Consider the following 21,600-nt stretch of genomic DNA (forward strand, 5'->3'; position numbering starts at 1 on the left):
GCAACATCTGGACTGGCAGGCAGCAGGAAGAAAGAGTGAGACACTGAACTTGCCTTGAGCATCTAAAACCTCAAAGCTCCAACCCCAGGGACACATTTCCTCCAGTAAGGCCACACCTACTCCAACAGGAACATACCTCCTAATAGTGCCAGTCCCTATTAGTCTACGGGGCCATTTTCATTCAAACTGCCACAGACATATTCCACCCACACTGCCCTCAGGTCCTTCACAGAAGTACATATATCGAGTCTTCCTGCCAGAGTCTGACTTCATTGGTATGGACTGGCAGGTAAGCTAGTGATTCTAGAATATTCCAGGGTAAGAATTATTGCTCTCAGGTTATTATGGATGTTCAGTCCAGTGAGATGCCTCGTAGACCTACTGGGCACAGCCAGCTCTCACAAATGCTATCGTGATTGTGAATAGGTACGAAACCACTCTGTAAGCCCAGAAGAAGATAGACAGTGGTAACTTAAGCCACTCCACACCATGTACCTTCCTCACACTCACTCATTGGCTGTGCCCTCCACTCCATCAGATTTGCTTCAGGCCACAGGCTGGTGGCATAGTTACTCTGCTGTGTGCTCACTCCCAAGCAACCTGAGTCCACAAAGCTGGCAACGAAGTACTTTGTAACTCAACAAATGGTGAAAAATTATGACCTCTGCCCATTACTTTTCCTGATATGATTTATAAATAAAGGTTCACTTTTTCTAATGGTAAATAATTCCATTTCTGTAGAATGCCCCAGTACATAGATTTTTATTTTTCCCTTCTGAGAGAATTTCAGAATACCTTCTGTTGTTCCAATTCACACTTTATATTTTTCCCCCTTGGTCCCCTATCTCTTTATCCCACTTCCTGATAAGTTTAAAAGAAATTAGGTTATTCTGAACGTAGCGTTACATTTTTAAGATTGCTGAGACTCTGCAGTTTTTCCCTGGTGAGGGCGGATCAACATTAAAGAAGAGACAGCGAGCAGTACACAGCTCTAGGATCTGCCCTGATAGAATTCAACCATCATCTTAATGTATCTAGAGTCTTTCATTTTCTGGTGTCCAAAATTATAGTCAGGGGAATGTGTATTCCAGAGGAAAGCACGCTAAAATGTGGCTCCTGTAGGCCAGAGCTGCCTCCTTCAACAAGGTAGAAATGATAAGTGGACTGAACACAGGAGTTGACAGTTGAGTTACAGAGCAACTTACCAAGTTCCTGTCAGATCTCAGACAAGAGACTGTCTAAGTCCATGAGACAACACCCAGATAACATGTGTTCATGACCAGGCATTGTTTGTTTTGTTCCCTGAGGCCTTGGGGGATCTTACATGAGTGAGTAGGAGTCATTCTGGGGTCTGGTTTTCCTTCCCAAACTCCCTGGTTGCTGGTATACCCACCGCTCTGTGGTACTGTAATACTGCAGCATCCAGCCCGTTTTGCTAGGTGGCCATGTTGCCAAGGCTGGTTTCACCTAACAAATCAGGGAGGAGCAGAGGAGGCACAGGGCTATCTTGAGGTAGTTAGATTTAAGCAGTTTCCTACACTATTCATGAAGTTGACAGAGATAACTCACTTGGCCCGATTAATGATTTAATGGCCGAGAACATTCTAAGTACACTTACAAAAACATCAAGTGCATTTCCAATAAATTGTGTTTCCAGCTAAGAGGGAGTGGCTGCAGTTGCATTTCCACTCACCATGCTACTGTTGACAGCTAGAGACCTGGAAACTGTATTGAATGTGACTTGCAGACACTGGACCACAGATACCATGGGCCTGGGTTGTTTGGATAAATGGAGACAAAGGAGGTGAACCGCACGGTTAGCCCATGCATCTGCTGGAGCTACCTTCAGATGGAATGCAGAAACTCAAGGCTTCCTGGGCAAAGGGATAAGGTCAAAGTTCAGAGAGCTGAAGCAGCTAGCATTTACAGAATGGAGTGCCAAAAAGGAGAAGCCTCTGTATAGAAAGGACTCTGTTAGTGTGGGGGCCAGGTATGGGGTAACAAGCCAAGCTTGTGCGGTATGAACTGACCTTTGAGCCAGGCAAAGACCATGTGAGTGAACCAAAAAGCCAGAATCTTCCTAGAGACCACCCAGGCCTGGAGCAGCTCAAGTGCTGGCAAACAAGAGTGAGGAGACCATATTGGATACGTCACCATGAAGTGCACTACGACAGGGCTTTCCCCTCCCTCCCCCATCTTTGGACTAAACTAGCCCTAGTGGAAACAATCCTCTCAATAACAGAATAAGCCACACATGACTGGCCTGTCAGAGAATACCCAAAATCTATAAGGAAAACAGCAAAATCTAGTACTCTATGCCTGGCATGCAATTAAAAAAAAAAACCTGCTAGACAGGAATGATGCTGGAAAAATACAATCTGCAAAAGCTCAGCCAATAGAAGCTGGCCGGAAGTGATGGAGACGATCACATCAGGAGCAAAGACTTCAAAAAGCTACTCAAGTTATTCTGGGAGACTTAGAAGGAAACGTGAATCAATGCTACAGGAGGTTAAGGGTAGAAAGACTATCTAAGTGGAACTTTTGCTAGTTCACACGCACGTGCACGCGCATGCGCACACACACAGTATCTAGATAGACTGAAAAGATGAACCACTGGCCAAAGAAATCAATAGGAAACAGCAACAGGAAGCATGCATGAGTTAAAAAGGGGTTACACTGAAGTTCAGTGACCCATGGAGCAGGACTCAGGGGTCAGTGGGCACAGGAAACTATCACAAGAGAGAGTGGGTGCAACTGTTTCATACTTTGATGAAGGTTATAAATCCACAAACTGAAGAGCCCAGGAAACACCCGGACTGGTAGACACAAAGGACACCACAGCAATGGATACCAGAAAACAAGGATTAATAGAACAAGGCAGACAGAAGCGGGAGAGCCATTTCATTCCGGGAAATGGTATTGCTGGTGAAACAGCACACATGCTTCCGCTAAAAGCAAGAGCAAGATGGAAGGAAATCAGCTTTCACTTCTATTTAGCATTGAACTGAGTGTCTAAGCAAGCACACCAAGGATCAGCAGCAGCAAGGGAAATGCGGGCACACGACGGGAAAGTATACTTCGTACATAGCTTTTCTCAAAAAAAAAAAAGATGACACAATTTCACTTGAAATTGAAAAAGAGCTACAAAGGTTCTGTTAGAAATAAATGACTTCAGCAAGATCACCAGAATCAAGTCAAAATATAAAATATTTAGTACGCTCATATATATGTCCCTCAGCCGTAAACATAAAAAGAGTGAATGGCTGAGAGAGCAATGGCGGGGATCTCAAGAGCTCTGCGCTGGGCTGGGGGTGTAGCTCGGGGCCAGAGCAGTTGCCTGGCACTCGCAAGGCCCTGAGTTCCATGTCCACATGGGGCTGGGAGCACCGAATGAAAGAAGCCAGACAACGGAGAATGACTGTGACGCTATGTGCATGATGTTCTAGGACAGGAGGGACTAGTCTATGGTGAGAGAAAACATGGGTGGCTCTTCCTTGCGCTAAAGGTTGCAAACCTGAAGAACCATGAAGGAAATTTTGGGAGTGACAAGAAAATGCTGACTCTTCGTTCTGTGGTGTTTCCTGGCAGACACATCTGTGGACTCGAGGAACTGTGTCTAAATGCGAGGGAGGGTATATATCTTACTGTTCCTTCACAGAGTTGGTTGTTCTCTCAACAACTGAAATGCAAGCTTTTCCAATCCTCTCAGATGCTGACAACAGCTTAGGAGAGAGCTGGGAGCCTCACCGTGCCCATGGCTTTTCTTTTTGCACTCTGCTGGGGTAAACCAGGCCATATTCCGGGCTAAGAGGTGATGGTGCTAAGAGGCTAGACAGGGAGGGAGTAGGAAGTGAACTAAGAAATTAGCTCTCTGTGAGAAGCTCCCTCTCTGTTTCCCTCAGTTGAATCCCACGAAGCCTCCTGTCTGGAAAGGAGACAGATATGCCTAGCACTCAGCAACAGCCAATCCTCTTCTACTTTGCTTGCCTGGTCACTCTCATATGTTACGTGGAATTGTCTTCCAGGATATCCATAGCTGTGTCAGAAAGGCTATATTTATCCACTGTGTGCTAGAAAGTGTGCTTGTAGCCTAGAATAAGACTCTTGCCAAGATAGAAGAATAATTTGGGATGAAATAATAAAATGGATTCTTTCTAATCTTGATTGAGCCTATCAATCTGCCAATGAGCCTAAAATAAGTCACATGACCTCTGGGGTGGGGGGGTTCTACTTCCTACCTTTCACATTCTAATTTGAAGGCCCTCCCAGAAATAATTCCTACTTTTGATAACCATTTTATTGTCTACTGCTAAGGAGACGGCAGTGTTATTTGAACGTGTTTCATTGTGGGGTGTGAGCAGGAAGGTTGTAGCACACAGCTGTGTTGTAGCTCACAGCGCAGTGATACCCTCCCATTATGAACCCACTTCTAAACCATGACACTGCCCTTGGTAGTAAAACACATTCACTCACCACGTGGTGGTGGTGCACACCTTTAATCTCAGCACTTGGGAGGCAGAGGCAGGTGGATCTCTATGAGTTTGAGACCAGCCTGGTCTACAGAGCAAGTCCAGGACAGCTAGGGCTACATTAGAAAAACAATGCTGGGAATTAAAAGAAAAAAAAATCCCAATGCTCAGTTTGCATCCCAAACCAGTTAAATCAGACTCTTTTTCTCACAAGATCCCAGACACCCATAACCTTCCCAACTATTCAGTCAGGTACTTCTTTGTGCCTTGTATGTCTTCACTTCCTGTACCTCCCCTTCATAGTCCTGCATTTGTGCACAGCTTTCATAGAAGGCAGTGTTGCTGTTCATGTTCCATTGACCTGTATATACAGTGTTGACCAGAGACCTGCCGCAGACTCTGCAGCACACCCAGGCTGAGCCCAAGTGGGTCATTCCCTAATGTAACCGCTTAGAGAACAATTCTCTCTGTTATCAATATGGCTGCCTGAGCTCATCTATTCAAAGGATGTGTATCGGATCCTCTTCCTAGAGCAGAAATTAGCAAACAGGAGAAAGACCATTTCAGGAAGCGGGAAGAGCGGGTACAAGGTCCCTGTGGCAGCAAGGATCTCAGTGAGTCAGAAAGATCAAAGCATGTTGGTGTGGCTATAGAAAGTGTAGGAGGCGCTAGGCCCTCAGGTATAGGCAAAGAGCAGGTGCCATGTGTCTGCCATGTACTGACTGATTTTAGGAGCACAGTAAAAGGATATCAGCAAAGCTGTGTGAACCTGACTGTGAGTCACAAAGGTCACCAAGAGTGGTAAACTTTGATTTGGCTCTCACTTAGACACAACCACCAGCCTCCCCTCCCCCAGCCACCAGGTTTCTGCTCTCTGGTTACAATAGGTGATACGCACTCAGAACAGGCTTTGTACCAGATGCTATCCTAAGCTTTTTTTTTTTTCAGTTCTCACTAAATCCCCACAACGGGCCAAAAGCACTGTCCAGTTACCACACTTCCTTATTCGTAGCCATGGAAACTTAGTAGCATTCCATAGCTGTAATCTCTTTAGCCAGGAATTACCTCTTGGAATCATGCACTGACACTGGAACACAATGGTGCCTTTGCATGTGACCCAGCTTACTCTTTGTTCACAGAATAAAGACCATAATGAGGCTTTGAACATGTGGTTCCATGGTCAAACTGCACTTCCTCTCAGTGTGAAGAGATAACGAGGCAGATGACAATAGCATCCCCAATCCTGTGAGGCGATACCTTGTAGTGGACAAGGGTCTAGAAAACAGTGTAAACAACTGAAGGTCACTCTGGGGTTTGGGGGTGGGCGGTGCTTAGGGACAGGCTAATGGGTATAATGCAATTGCTGGTGCTGAGCCTGATGAAGGACAGTCACGTCATGGACATATGAAAGCCTAGCATTGTCCTTTCCCAAGGATGCAGGCATTGACCAGCATCTTCTGAAGACTAGCTGCAAAGTTGGCATGTTCATTGTTCCATGAGATGGAAAGACAGTGGGTTCTAGAAACCCTACAAACATTATGGGCTTGGATGCACATGCACACTTTGTCAAATCCAGTGAAGTTAGGAAGTTCCCAAAAGCCTTGGTCTCATCTGGACTCCCTATCCTTGTCACCATCAGTACTGAGTGCCACCTGGTAAGGAGTGACATGGTATTCCATGGTATTGTGACATGAAGCCAAACAAACCAGAGAGTGCAGAGTAACTTTTTAAAGACATTCTGAAAAACTCCCATCAAGTCAATGGTCATTGAGTATTCATGAGAGCCGCAGAGTTGCCCTTCCAAGGAGAGAAGATCCCATATCATCAGAGAAAAGTGAAATGGAGATGGAGAGAGTCTAAGTGGCATGCCCAGGTCTCTAGTCAGCTAAGAGGGATGGAGGGCTCATTAAACACTTGGCTTCTAGCGCTAGTGCTCTTGGCGCCTCTATAAAATCATGTCCATGAGAGAAAGAGAGAGAGAGAGAGAGAGAGAGAGAGAGAGAGAGAGAGAGAGAGAGTGTGTCTAAGAGTGGAAAAGATTCTACCTTTTTTATAGACATAGAAACTGAAGTTCAGCTGTCAGTTGCCTTCTAAGACTCAGCTATTTTGTGAGGAAGCAATACTGTATACAGTCCACCCCTCTCCTCTTCCTTACCAAAATAAAGATTCAGCTGTGGCTTTTCTCTTCGGAAGACGGCAGGGCATTCAGTCTTCACGATGGCAGACAGGCAAAGCCAATGGAAGCTGATTTCTTTTGTTCAACAGCTGCAGAACCAGGAGATTCTGAGGGCGATGCTGAAGAAGGCTGAGCTGGAAATCAGTAGCAAAGTGAAGGAGACGATGAAGAGGCTGGAGGATCCGGTGCAACGCCAGCGCACCCTGGTGGAGCAAGAGAGGCAGAAGTACCTTCACGAAGAAGAGAGGATTGTCAAAAAGTTACGGTGAGTGCAGGTCACCCTGAGGATAAGAACTCCTTGTTCACAGGGCACTCTTAGCTTCTCTTTCTCTCTCTCCCTCTCCCTCCCTCCCTCTCTCTCTCTCTCTCTCTCTCTCTCTCTCTCTCTCTCTCTCTCTCACCTACTGTGCACCTCAGAGTTCTACTGACCCTGGGATCTGTGATTCCAAGTGTCCCTCCTTCAAGGCCTGGGAAACTCAACAGTCCCCATGACAATATGTCTCTGGACCAGGAAAGTGTGTGGCATCCTCAGAGAATCATGGGTGTGGGGACTGGCAGGAGAATTGGGGACGCAGTGCTAATGACGTCACATGTCTGAACTGTGCCATTCTCATCGGTATGGTTCCTTCCATAGACCATACTCCTGCTGTGGAGACCTGCTTGATACCAGTCTGGGCTGTGCTTGCCACGACTGGAAGATCATGGGAACCCACAGTAAAAAAACAGATCCAACGCCAGGAAGTTGTCCTCTGACCTCCATGCATGTCCCCTTGCACTCACGGTCACACATCATATGCACACAACGCCAGTTTACAATTTATGAAATATATTCCGTTAATACTATCACAGATGTCCCTTATGCTTTAAGTAGACGTAGATTAGGATAACTGTGTGGGTCTGTAGGGCACGAGAGCAGAGGCTAGGGAAAATGAGTGCCACTGAGAAAGCAGTGACTGCTCTTCCCCGGCTCGCCTCCTTTCTCTTTCCTTCTAAGCTCCAGAAAAGAAATACTCTCCTAGAGCCTGTATGGCTCATGTCCCACAAGCGTCAAGACAGAGAGGTGAAACTGGGGTTAAAAAGAACAGAGAAGAATTGAGTCTAGGTCTTTCATGGTTTTCTATGGAAAAAAATGGGCTTCTCGTAAGAGTCACCTTAAGTTCATTTCTAACAAACAATATGCTTCCTATTAACAAAGGCAGACTAGGAAGCAACTTCAGTCAACGCTGTAATTGGCAGCACCCATGAAGATCTGATGTCTTGTTAAGCAAAGCCATCATTTCAAAAGCCCATTGATGACTTTCAAAGGATGGCCTGTGTTCATTTTCAGCTGCATTGTCTCTTTTACAATCTTCGAATTAACGAAAGTAACCTTCAGTGCTTTAAATAGGAACCGCAAGCTCAGGACCTGGCAGGCAATGGTGTGAGAGGTTTCCTGCTGCCCAGCAAAGGGAAGCGGAGTTTGGGCGTCTTCTGGTTGCCGGGCTCTGACATACAGGAGGCAGACTATGGACGAGAAACTAACCTAGGATTTTGTTTCATTGGAGTGGTCTTGGGTCACAAAACATCTCCTCGGAGGTGTAGTTGCACACTGACCTGCGTGTGCGTGGTTGATGGAACTGGGCTAACACTGGGGTCTTAACTTGCAAGGGCTTCATCAAAGCCTGTGGATTGGACACAGTATAGTCAACACACGCAGGAGACTGTGCTTAGTGTAGCTGGGAATTTCCCTCACCAGGTGACCATATTTAGAAGTGTCACAAGGGCTGGTCCAGTTCCCACCTCAGGGAGCAGCCATGTTAGCGTGTCCTGTGGGTACACTAACATAACACCAGGAGGGAATTGCAAATGTAGAAACAGGAGCCACAGTGTTCCCCTTTGGCCCGAAATTTTTTTTCTTTTCTTTTTTCTTTTTTTTTTTTTTTTTTTTTTTTGGTTTTTCGAGACAGGGTCTCTCTGTGTAGCCTTGGCTGTCCTAGAGTCACTTTGTAGGCCAGGCTGGCCTCGAACTCACAGCGATCCGCCTGCCTCTGCCTCCCAAGTGCTGGGATTAAAGGCGTGCGCCACCACCGCCCGGTTTGGCCCGAAATTTTTATGTCAGAATGGCTAGCGTCACCAAACACTCCATCTCCCTGCTCAGGAGAGGTCAGATGTGCCATGTGTGGCCTGTCCTCCTCTGCTCCCTCCGCTCACTCACCTAGAGGAAAGGGCATCCTCTGTCCGCCCCAATAGGGCTCCGAGTTACAGTCACCAGTCATTTACTGCCACCTAGTGGTCCTGCATTTCTCAGCATTCTCTTCTTACTAATTTTTAAGAAAATCTTTCTCTTGAATTTGCAGGCAAGTTGCTTCAAGTGGAAAAATGTAACTCAGCTCTGTTGGAGTTAGTATCTGTATACACATGCACGCGCACGCGCACACACAAACACACGCACACACACACACCAGAAATTAGATCTCTAAGTGCTTAGAAGAGAGACAATCATTGTTAATGGGCCAATCATATATGCTACAGGTTATCCATTAGGGAATTTTGAGGGCAGTTTTGCCCTCGCTTTCCCAGAGACACTTGACAGTGCCATGGGACATTCACAGGTGTCACAAATTACTGAAATTTGGAATCCCTTGTTGTTAGTACTCAACAGGTAGAGAGGCAGTCATGCAGCTAAACAGCCTTCAGTGCAGAGGACAGTCCTGAGCTTAAAAAAAAAAGGTCAGGAATCAAAATTGAGAAACGTGGCTGTCTGATCTGACGCCACTACAGTGCGGGCTCACAGCTGCCACGCCTCCTTCCTGCTCCAGCACCCACATCTCCTGCCCCCATCTCTAGTCTATCACTACTTCCTTCATCTGTCTTTCTCTCCTTCCTGGTGATCAAGCAGACACATTGCTGTCTCGGCTGGCATGAATACCACTGAGAATTAAAAACTGTCTTCAGCGAGCCACAAGTCTCCCTCTCTCTCTCTCTCTCTCTCTCTCTCTCTCTCTCTCTCTCTCAAGTCTCTCCCCCCCCCTCTCTCTCTCTCTCTCTCACACACACACACACACACACACACACACACACACACACACACACACACACAGAGCCCTGACCAATCTGGGCCTCAAACGACAGGCACAGGAGAACCGTCCTGTAGTTGCCTTATACGTCCATGAAAGGTTCCAACACAACACGCTCCCACCTCCTTCATGGAAGCCTAAGGGATGCTGGGACGCAGTGGAAAATGGAGAGCACCCTGCTCCTGCATCTGTCCTTTCTGCTCAGTTCCATCTGCTATCTGTCTCCCCCACAGGGAGCTGGAGGACTTTGTTGAGGACTTGAAGAAGGACTCTTCATCCGCTGGCCGAGTGGTGACTCTGAAAGATGTGGAGGATGGGGCTTTCCTCCTACGACAAGTGGGAGAGGCTGTGGCCACTCTCAAAGGTGAGTCTTCCGCTGGAACGGGGACGGTGGACGTGTGCTGCTTGTGTTTAAGAGTCTTTCAATATGGACCTGTCATCCCAGCTGCTCAGGAGGCTGAGGCAAGAGGAGCCCTCGAACCTCAGTTGAGACCTGCCTAGGGAAACAGTGAGACTGTGTTTCAAATAAACACGTAAATAAAAAAACAATCCTTCAGATATTGGAATATTCATTCAAGACTTCATAGAGGACCCTTATAGAGGGTGCTGAAGATGGAAACTGAACGATAGTACTAAAAATTTTTATTCCCTTTTACTGAGCCTTACTGACATACCAGACTCATGGAAAAGAACCCTAATTTTCAGTTAGCCTTACCCATAATACACAGGGAATGGACCTAGAGGGGCTGTGACCTTATCCAAGGTCATTTGGTCTGACCATCTGCCTCCCTACACGTGTAGGCAAGGGACTTCTCTGTGCTACCCAGGTCACAGGAGTCGGGTGGACATGGTTATTCAGCCTCCCTGTTCCATAACTCACTGCTGGTCTGGCCTGTAGGAGAATTTCCAACCTTGCAAAACAAGATGCGTGCTGTCTTGCGCATAGAAGTTGAAGCAGTGAGGTTCCTGAAGGAAGAGCCACACAAGCTGGACAGTCTCCTGAAGCGTGTGAGGAACATGACGGATGTCCTGACGATGTTACGGAGGTGACTGTCGTGGTCCTGATGGGGTGGCTGAGGGGCGGGCCATGGGCTCTAAGGGCCTGCTTATAGTCTCTTCGTGACTTACCACTCCTGAGTTATGGCATCCTGAGGAGTACCCTCAACTCCTTTGGCCCCCAAACATTTGTTACAGTGTGGACTGAGGGTCTAATTCCTCAATGTAGACATTTGCACTGGACCCAGCATAGGCTTTGAAATCATTCATCATGTGCTAGGCTCGATGACAGTGTGTGCTCCTGGGTTTGAGCCCCACTGTGCTATAGACTAACAATGAGTTTAAAAATAAAATTAAATAAGTAAATAGGTTTCTTTTTCAATCAACTGATGTTTTGTAACATTTTATAGGTGAAGAACAAATTAAAATAATCCATTAGCCTTCTTCACCTTGAGGGCATAGGAGACTTCAGGTAGGAAAACTGAGTCAAATGTTTATCTACTGCGAGTATCTGGGAGCATGCTGGTATCCCCCTAGGAAAGAAGTTAAACACCCCTGAGTGGACGTGCTCATCAGAGATCATTACTGTGAACAAAGACCTGGAGAAATCACTGCGTGATCTATAGCTTTCAATGGAAAAACTCTAGAATCTCCTATACAGTGTAAATATGCTTAGAAAGGCTGGATTCAGCTCAGTGGTAGAACACTTGCTTAAGATGTACTCAGCCGTGAACAGCAACAACACACACACATACAAAGAAAGGAAGGAGGGGCGGGGGTGTTTCCAAGCAGAAGTAATGTGTCAGAAGCTTTTTGTAGGACTTTTGTCCCCTGAATAATCACTCAGTCACAGTGGTTCTCAACCTGTGGATCCCAACCCATTTGAGAACCAAGCAACCCTTTCACAGGGGTCGCATATCAGATATCTACATAACAATTCATAACAGGAGCAAAACTATTTTATGGTTGGGGGTCAGCACAACACAAGGAACTGTATTAAGGGTCACGACATTGGGAAGTTGAGGAGCGCTGCTCTGTCAGATTTAGAAGGGAACTATATTGGGCATGCAGGCAGCTTTCGGGTGGACAAGATGGATTACTGATCCTAAGAAGCAGATTCAATTTTTCTAGCAATAACCAACCTCAACAAGATAACTCTCCAAAGTGGGTGCATGGTCAACTGCAGGAAAACCCAATGCCAAAGGAGATCTAAGTCCACGGAGACCATCTAGAAAGGAGCTGTATCACAACTCCTTCCCAGAGGGTCATTCAGTCCTACTGATGAAGTCAATTTTTCCTCCACTACAATAAAGATGGGTTGAAGAATGTCTTCATTAAGCTGTTGCCCAGATGTTAGAGCCAACCTCATTAAATGAAAACTGTGGGCTGGCAGAGAGCAAACATCCCTTCTCTCTGGAAAACAGTTGAAGGATGTTCCTATACCCAGCACTGTATTTGTCAGTGTTTGTCTTAGAACCAGTGAGTGCAAGGCCTTAAAGAAGGTGGGATCATGTGCTTTGAATACTCAGAAGACTTAGAGACTGAAGTAGCCTCTACTAGGTAAAGCAGAAAGCAAAAGACAAAGGGATGTGACGAGCAGAGGAAAGTCATAGGTCAATGAGTCTTTTGTTCAAATCAGAAAAAAAGAGAAAGAACATTCTAATAAGAAGAAAATGTGAAACTAAATAAAATATAGAGATTAAGTCTTCTGTTTGACATTTCTTTTTTGAAAGAAAGAGAATATCTCCTGGGGATGATGGCAGGGTTCAGTGGGCAAAGGCCCTTGCCACAAAGCATGAGGACCTGAGTTCAAATCCCGAGAACCCATGTAGTTCCAGGTATAATAGCATGAGTACACCCATGACAAGATGGGAGGCAGTGTCTGAATCCATACACACGTGAGCAACTACCCCAACACAACGCACTACTATCTTTTGAAGAAAGAATTACATGGCTTTGGAAAATTGCCAGGGTAACCCTCATTCCTTAACCGAACTGTTCTGGAGGTGGTTCTGTTTTTGTTTTTGTTTTTAAATATTTTCATCTAAACTGGTATTGACACTGGTACCACAGAGCCAGCGTGGAGATGACTCATCACTGTTTGATCCCGCTGTACGTGGTTTCTCCTAGGCATGTCACTGACGGGCTCCTGAAAGGCACAGATGCAGCCCAGGCCGCACAGTATGTCGCCATGGAGAAAGCCACAGCTGCAGAGGTCCTGAAGCACCAGGAGGACACAGCCCACTCACCTGGGCAGTCCCTCCACAGTAGCACCGGAAGCCCCAGCGATGTGAAGTCAGAAGTGGTGCCCCTATCCACCATGACGGTTCACCATGTACAGAGCTCACCTGTGCTCATGCAGCCCTCCCAGCACTCCTCAGCCTTGCTGAACCCAGCCCAGAACTTGCCTGGAGGGACCAGTGCCCACACAGCAATCACACAGGAAGTAACCTCTGCGCCACAAGCAGCTCCAGCCCCCCAGTCTCCACAGAACCCAATGAATGGTTCCACCATGCAGAGCTTGTTCATTGAGGAAATCCACAGTGTGAGTGCCAAGAACAGGGCAGTGTCCATTGAGGTAAAGTCCTATTTCCATTTTTCATGACCTCATAAACATAACATAACCCTTTCCTGCTGGAAGTTTATATTCTGATTGTTGTATATTTAAACGCCAATGTATGGATATGGTGTGTGTATGTGTATGTATGTGTGTGTGTGAGAACAGGACTGTGTATTAATATGAATATAATATGAACCAAAGATACAGTTTGACTAAAAATAACTTTTTTATAGATATTTAAGGGTTTGTTTTTAGATTTTCTTTTCTTTCTTTCCTTTTTTTTTTTTTTAAAGATTTTCTTAGAAACAGAATACAATAGTAGGGTTGAGGAAAACGTAGGTGTGAGAAGATGACCCCTAATCTGGAGGAGGATGGTTCAGTGGCACGCTGGTAAATGTGTTGATCAGCCGGCTCTCATGGAGAAAGACCAGATAGGGAGCATCTGCCAGTACTCAAGGGGCAGATCTGGAATTTTCTGTGCTCACCCAAGGTGGCAGAACGTGAGCTTGCAGAGAAATGAGGCAATGCATTTTCTGAGCCAGTGCACACTGAGCCACCGTGCTAGAGGCAAGCTTGGAGAGGGTCTGCCTCCCACCCTGAAAGTTACTAGTATCTGGGAAGCAGAGAAGGTGCTGTCCTAGCTTGCTTTCTGTTGCTGTGATAAACACCGTGGTGACAAAAGCAGCATTGCGAGGGGGTGAGGGGCAGGGAGGAGGCGGCAAGGGTTGATTTGGCTTACGAGTCCTGGGCCACAGTCCACTGGGCGAAGCCAAGGAAGGAACTCAAAGCAAAAACCTGGAGGCAGGAACGTAAGCAGAGCCCATGGAGTTCTGCTCACTGGCTTGCTCCGTATGCGTTGCTCAGCCTGCTGTCTTTAATACTCCAGGACCACCTTCCCAGAGATGCCACAGCCTTCGCACACCAATCATTCATCCAGAAAATGCCCTATAGATTTGCCTACAGGCAATCTGATGGAGGAAAAAAAAATTTTTTTTTAAAGACAGGGTTTCTCTGTGTAGCCCTGGCTGTCCTGGACTCACTTTGTAGACCAGGCTGGCCTGAAACTCACAGAGATCCACCTGCCTCTGCCTCCCTGAGTGCTGGGATTACAGGCGTGAGCCACCACACCCGACCACACCCGGCGGAGAAATTTTCTTAATTGAGGGTCCTCTTCCCAGATAACACTAATTTGTGTCAAGCTGACAAAAAAACTAACCAGGACCAGTGTGAAGGAGGGCATTCTGGAGAACAGTGCTGGAGCAGGAAGGCTGTGAGTAAACCAGTTTAGCTGAGAACGGAGAGTAAAGACCGAAGGAATGGGTTGTGTGTTGATCTAGGAGCATCTGAAAACCAGTACAAGGTCCCCAGGAGTGCAGAAGGTCTGACCAGTGAGTTTGTTTGTTTATTTGGTTGGTTGGTTGGTTGTTGATTTATTTTTATTTTTATTTTTTGAGACAGGGTTTCTCTGTGTAGCCTTAGCTGTCCTGGGCTCACTTTGTAGACCAGGCTGGCCTCGAACTCACAACAGTCCACCTGCCTCTGCCTCCCAAGTGCCTAACCAGTGCGTTTCCATATGATATATTTAGGAAATAGCCCAGAGATGATACACAGCCGATTGAGATGGTGGAGATGAATGGGATGTTATAGCCTAGGGATGCAGATGGAGCTGTGGGCATGGTAGGGAACGCTGGTACTGCAGCAGTTGAAGGCTAACACCAGGATGCTGAGGTAGAGGGCGCCCTGGGTCACACCGTAAGATGCAGGGTGGGAGTGCAAGGCATTTGCCCAGCACTTGCCGACTCCCAAGTTCCCCATCACTGAAAAAGCAAATCAAATGACATATAAAAACTGCACTGTTGTAATTACACAGGTCGGGTGCAGTGGCACACGCCTGTAATCCCCACACTCAGGAAGGCAGAGGCAGGTGGATCTCTGTGAGGAAGCAAACTTCCTCAACTTTTCTCCCTAATTTCAGAGCCTTTTCTGCACTCTGTCTCTAGCAACCTGGTCATAAGCTCTGGGTGTGTTTAAAACTGTCGTGATGGGGGAGCCTCCAATCCACATGCATTGTCTATGTCCTGATCCATGTCACCTATTTAAAAACTGCTTATTGAGGGAGAGATAGAAGGTGACTGGTGGACTCTATCCCCAGTGGGGAAAGGGGGGGGGGCGGGGAGCGTTGGTCATGTTTTCTTACTTGAAGGATGTCAGCTCGACACCATTTTTATTTTATAAACATGTGCTAAGAACTTGGTAATAATTACCGGTAAGATGTGTATATTTCAAGTTGTGAAAAGATACTTAGGAATTGTCTATGAAATGCCTAGGGCCCTCCTTAGCTGGGCCATTGACCAATCAGGTCTGTTTTATTCGTTCACGGATCCCTACTATCCCTTATAGGCTCTGGGTGGGCAGTGAGCCAGGCTCACCTGCTTGTGGCTCACCAAGTGCCGGCCAGGTGGTCAACGCTAAGGAGAACACAGGAGACCGGCGATGGTGGAAGTGGGCCTTCTGTTTGTATGATGTGAACGCTGAGCAAATGTGCCACTGGCCCACAAGATCTACTACAACACTGTATTTTCAGTGGTCTTATTTAGTCTTACATCAGGAGTACCTACCAGTTATGGGGTGAAATTCCACTCAGCTTTCTGTAAAAAGCACAGGATAATATGCTTTTAGCTATGTTTTCATTATCATGAAACTTGATCACACTGTAATGAGCCAAACAATAACCTTCCCACTTTATAAGGAGGAAAGGATGGCCCAGAGGTCATTCATATACAGAGTCCTAAGCAGGACTAGAATTGAGGCAAAGGATTTTTCTTAACCTGAACTTATTTTTGCAACTGATGTATAAAAACACGAAATCGTACATATTAATAGAGTACCATATGATATTTCCCACACAGGAGTGCATTGTAAAATCAGGACATAGGTCTTTACTTTGGTTCTTCATGAGTGTTTGGATTTGTGATTCTGTTTGTCTAAACATCCCTTTTGCAATGAAAGCTGAATTTACACAACCAAGTTTTGAGTAATAAACACCTTTGGGAGCACTGTCCATCCCGTTTGAATTTAGCATTGGCAGAGTATATGAAAGTGCTGTGTGGCCGGCAAGGGTAAGGGCCAAGCTCCTCGGATAGCCTTTCTGTGGATGAGTGTCACCTGGGCGTGATAGGTCTGGGCAGTGTGGCAGAAATGAGGTGACAGGCAGCCTCAGGTGGGCAAAGGGCATCGGCTCGTCAACACTCTGTGTTACATCCCCTGGGCACTTCAGTGTGAAATCTCTAACCTAAATCACCTCTCTAGTTTTTAAACTATCTGATATATTTTTTTTTCCTTCAGAAAGCAGAGAGGAAATGGGAAGAAAAAAGGCAAAATCTGGAACACTATAACGGGAAAGAGTTTGAGAAGCTGCTGGAAGAAGCTCAGGCCAACATCATGAAGTCAATTCCAAACCTAGAGATGCCACCACCCTCTGGTCCAGTGCCAAAGGGAGATGCCGCGGTGGACAAGCTGGAGATGTCAGGTGAGGGCCAGCCCGCAGAGGGCCTTGCAGAGATGTGCAGGCTCACTTACCTCAATTTATAGTTTGTCACCACATAAGCTCCTGTGGGACAGCATCATGTCTCACCTTCTGAGGAATCCCTGGCTCAGCAGACAGCCACTTACCACCAAACCTAATGACCCGAGTTCATCCCTAGGACCGATATAGTAGAAGGGAAAAGCCAACCTCTCTCCCTCGCCCTCCCCGCCGCCCCCCCCCCCCCCCACTTCCAGAAGAGGTCAAAACCCTGGAGGGGTCATTATTCTCCAGAAGCTGGCTTTCTCCTTGAGTCCCTAAAGAGAGCTTCTGACTCACCTTCTGTCATTTCTCCCTTCTATAGCCACCCTCCCAGTTCTTAATCTTTCCACAGTCTGTTGCTGTTTCATATCAGTCTCATACTCGTTCCTTGTTTATGTAACACAAATATAGGACATGTTTTGTAAACTGTCTCATTTTCACTTTTACCTTCAAGTAAAAGATTCTCTGCATAAATGATTCAGTTACCAGCATGAATGTTTTTATTCAGTACATTGATTTTTTTTTCTCCTTTTTAAAAATACATCCATAGAAAAAGTTCACTGATGAATAGGCCACCCAGAATGCATAGCAGTAATGCCTTAGCAGTTAATGCTGGTTTCTCTATCCCTTTCTCCCTCTCTCTCTCTCTCTCTCTCTCTCTCTCTCTCTCTCTCTGTGTGTGTGTGTGTGTGTGTGTGTGTGTGTGTGTGTGTGTCTGTGTGTGTGTGTGTATGAGAGAGACAGAGACAGAGAGAGAAATGTTGTTTTTTATGCATTTTTACTAGTGAAACAAAGGTCTACATGCCCAGTCTTGTAAAAGCTTAGTGGTGTATTGTTACTGGGAAGGATGGGTAGATACGAAATGCTTGATGGGAAATTTGAACATCGCAGCCTCAGCCATTGTTGAGTACAAACCATTAAGCAGATATTTGTTAAAGGTATTTTTATAAAACAGTGCTTGTTTCTCAATTTCTCTCTTAACTGGGCTATTACACAAATAAATGAGGCTCTTTTATATTTGTTTTAAGTTATTACTCTATTCTTTTTTCTCCCTTTGGTTTTTTTTTTTTTTTCAAGACAGAGTTTCTCTTGTGTAGCCTTGGCTGTCCTGGACTTGCTTTGTAGACCAGGCTGGCCTTGAACTCACAGCGATCCGCCTCTGCCTCCCAAGTGCTGGGATTAAAGGTGTGCCCCACCACGCCCGTCTTATTACTCTGTTCTTAACCCTCTGAGCTAATCTGGCTTCCTCCCAGCATACATCTCAGAGGTGCTTGCACTTTGTAGTTTTCCTGCTCCAGCTCCTTCTCCTGATCCCTCCTGGACCTCTCCTGTGGCCAAATCCCCTACTTCCTCCTCTGACTCCTCCTCCCCTGGCTGGCAGGAAGGCCAGCCCTATTCTCTCTCCTGCTCAGTAACTGGCTGCAAGCTGCTTTGCTGACATATCAGGGAACAGTTGGGGAGCAGTGTTGATACAACATTGAGACTAGAGATTCTCAGAACAAGGATTGCAGCCAGATGCAAGGAGGGGGTGTACAGAAATCAGCATTTGAATTACACAATAACCTTATGCCTATAGATATTTCTTTAAGGCAGCAGGTAAAGATTCACTCAAGAGTATTATAATAAATGAGAGAGATGTCTCTGGGGTAGAGAGATCTTTACTAAGCTGACAGCAAGATTATTTGCTAATACTAGGCTCAATGACCAGGACAGGGTCCAATCAAGTAGGAGACTGACTGAAGAGGGTCTTTGAAGCTTGGCCATGGAAGAGATCTGCCCTGAAAGAGCAATGAGAAGATAGGCCCATCCTGGACTGGCCAGCCAGAAGACAGGCCTCTACTGTCAGCCTTAGCACTCCATCCATCCCTAGATGGATGCTCAAAGCCGAGGCAGCCCTCCCACTGGGCTGGGTTCACCTGTGTCATGGGCAGCCTTGAAGCCACAGCCTTTTTGAAAGACTCACTTGCTTTTTTTGTCCCAGTGACTTGGCCAGGTCTTCATTGCAACATGAAGTAGAAACGTGAAGAATCCCTCAAAACAAGTCTGTTTCTCAGGAAAGTAAGCTATACCCTAGAAACCCAGGCTGAGTCCCTAGAGAAAAGCGAGAGAAAACTCTAGAACCTGGGTGTGGGTGTGGGCATGGATGGGGCAAGCATGTCGATCTCAGGTAGAAGAAGGGCCGAAGCCAGGCTGGTGGGCTAACCTTTGCGTTACTGAAAAATGCTTTTTCCTGCACATGAGGTGGATCCAGGAGATACGTGTATCTCCTAACTTTGCTGGTAACTCTAATTTATAATCCTCTCATTTACCCCATACTATCTCCTATTGCCAAAAAGCATCTTTCCCAGCCTTTTGCCTAGAGTTCCACTTCTTCTGTGTCTTTGTTCTTGTCCCCATATTCTTTCTAGCCGCCGCCCTTTAGCCAGAGTCTGTCCCCATAGCTACTAAAAATCCTTTTTTGTTGTTGTTTTGTTTTGTTTTGTTTTTTGTTTTTCGAGACAGGGTTTCTCTGTGTATCCTTGGCTGTCCTAGACTTGATTTGTAGACCAGGCTGGCCTCGAACTCACAGTGATCCGCCTTCCTCCACCTCCCAAGTGCTGGGATTAAAGGCATGCGCCACCACCACTCAGCTTATGAATTCCTACTGATAATACTGCTTCAGCCTGCGACTGGATGCTTCAGAAGCCTTGGGAAGGGTTTGGGGCTTACCTTTAGTCCCCCAATTTCTTCACTTTTCCAGTGCCCCTCAGTTTTTTATATATCAAGAAATTCATTCAATGACAAATCTAATAGTTTGCATTGCATTCACAATAAGCCAATTCCTGTATATAAACTATTTGACAGCCCCCCTGCCCCAAATCACAGTGGAAAGTCTGCCGTTGTAATATGTTGTGTGTAGTATATAAGAGATGAAAACAATGAGTCAGCAAGAAGGTAGGTATGCAGGGGCCTTCTGGGAGTTCAGTTCAGTCTGTCTTCAAGCTGTCCCCTTAACCACTGGCCTATGGCAAGAAAAAGAGTCTGGAAGTCAAATTGCATTGCATCTGTGTACACCAGATGTATCTTGAAACAGTTGTCTTTGAAATGACTTTCTCTTTTCCAGAAGATTCTCCAAATTCAGAGCAGGAATTGGACAAGCTAGGGGGGAAGTCACCTCCTCCTCCACCTCCACCCCCTCGGAGAAGCTACCTTCCTGGGTCAGGACTCACCACCACGAGATCTGGCGACGTGGTCTACACTGGCAGAAAGGAGAGCTTGTCTAAGGTTCGATGGGTTGAGTCCTGGCGCACTGGTTTCTGGGTTACAACAGTTCTATCCTTAAACATTAAAAAAAAAAAAAGTAGTGATTCAACTCATGTAGTTCTCCAGAAGGTGCCTGAGATGGAGAAGGTTGCCCTGCGCTATTGGGCTAGCCTGGGCACATCCTCGCTAGCCTCATGTGACCTTTAATACAACAAGATCAAACGCAGACCACCAGCTACTTTCCCTAGTGGGACATCATTAGACTGAAGTGAGGATGGAAAGAAAGATTGTCTTAAGGAGGTAACAGATCAGCAGACCTAGCCATGGGCATTTGTATAAAAATGTGTCAAGTGCACTTAGCTTACACTTAACTTGGAAGGTCCTGCCCCTCGTGTGAAATGAAAAAAATACAGTTCCAAATCGGAAATGCAGTCTCAGGAGGGCCTTTTGCAAATGTGGAGGATTTACAATTATGTCATCCTTCAAACTGTTCACCAACGCGGCAACTTAGTAAACAAACCCAACCTCAGTACATGGAAATAAAGCGGCCTTTTTGGCTAGAAAAGCCAAGCCAAAGAGGAAGCCAAGTGGTCAAACCTGAGGGGTCTGATGCCATCATCTGTGTCTTGAATCCCCTGTAGGTGAGCAGTGAAGACCCTGGGCCACCAACACCACACACTAGAGCCACAAAATGCCCCCCAGAGGAGCCTGCCTCATCCTGGGCCCCATCTCCACCACCAGTCCCTGCCTCTTCCTCCAAGGAGGAGGAGGAGGAAGAAGAAGAAGGAGACAAAATCATGGCAGAACTCCAGGTATGTAGCTAAGGGAACTCTTGGCCAGCGGCTCTTTGGCCTTCTCATCTGGGCCTCTCGGCTTATGGATCCCACAGGTTTGTTAACCGCTAGCGAAGGGCGCTGGAGCTAGCGTATGTTAGTTGTGTCTTTTAATTCTGGCCTCCGTCCTGCCAGCTCTCTGAGTGAGTAGCCAGAAGGTGTGTGAATAATTTATGGCACAGCTCTCTGCTAGGACTGAGTATGGACTGCAGGGTATACCCCAAGATCATCCCACATTGCTATCATGAATGTGACTCTGCCCTACAAGCATATCCTGAGAACCCACCTCATTAGTACATACATAATGCCTAGACCAAACTCAGGATTTTTTTTTTTTTTGGACTCCTACTTGTTATGGGACATCTTTGCTTCAAAGACACACTGTGCGCTTTGTGGGACTCCAAAGCATGTTGTTGTTTGGCTGCTGTCCGTGTGGTTTGGTGCAGCCCAGTAAATCTAATCCTTCATGTGAAATAGAGAAAACTTGAATCCATGTCAATTTTGTGATACCAAGTCTGCTCTGGTTTTCATGGTATCCATGGTGGTAGCTGCCAGAATTGAGCTCCTTGCATTTTATGAAGAAAATGGGACTGCTGAGTGTTCTGTTGGGTGGCACTCCCTTTGAGTACTGCCCCCCCCCCCCCCGCCACTCACAGATTGCCCTGGATCAAGCCTTTCGACTAAGCAGAGTCCACAAGTTCT

General features: G+C 46.3%; 1 protein-coding gene across 25 annotated transcripts in view; it reads left to right on the plus strand.

Moving 5' to 3' along the window:
- The window catches only part of KIAA1217, a 797,280-nt gene that overhangs the window by 764,352 nt on the left and 11,328 nt on the right, over positions 1-21,600 (plus strand). For 22 of the 25 annotated variants that reach the window (XM_084782818.1, XM_084782795.1, XM_084782814.1 and 19 more), the window contains 7 exons: positions 6,735-6,910; positions 9,935-10,065; positions 10,600-10,747; positions 12,828-13,275; positions 16,603-16,786; positions 19,926-20,086; positions 20,707-20,877. In XM_084782818.1, the coding sequence (XP_084638944.1) occupies positions 6,735-6,910; positions 9,935-10,065; positions 10,600-10,747; positions 12,828-13,275; positions 16,603-16,786; positions 19,926-20,086; positions 20,707-20,877 (1,419 nt within the window). The remainder of the gene's footprint in view (positions 1-6,734; positions 6,911-9,934; positions 10,066-10,599; positions 10,748-12,827; positions 13,276-16,602; positions 16,787-19,925; positions 20,087-20,706; positions 20,878-21,600) is intronic. The other 3 variants (XM_084782806.1, XM_084782807.1, XM_084782808.1) reach the window with 1 other exon arrangement.

This window comes from Acomys minous, assembly GCF_964271855.1.
Source record: "Acomys minous genome assembly, chromosome: 5".
Taxonomy (NCBI): Eukaryota; Metazoa; Chordata; class Mammalia; order Rodentia; family Muridae; genus Acomys; species Acomys minous.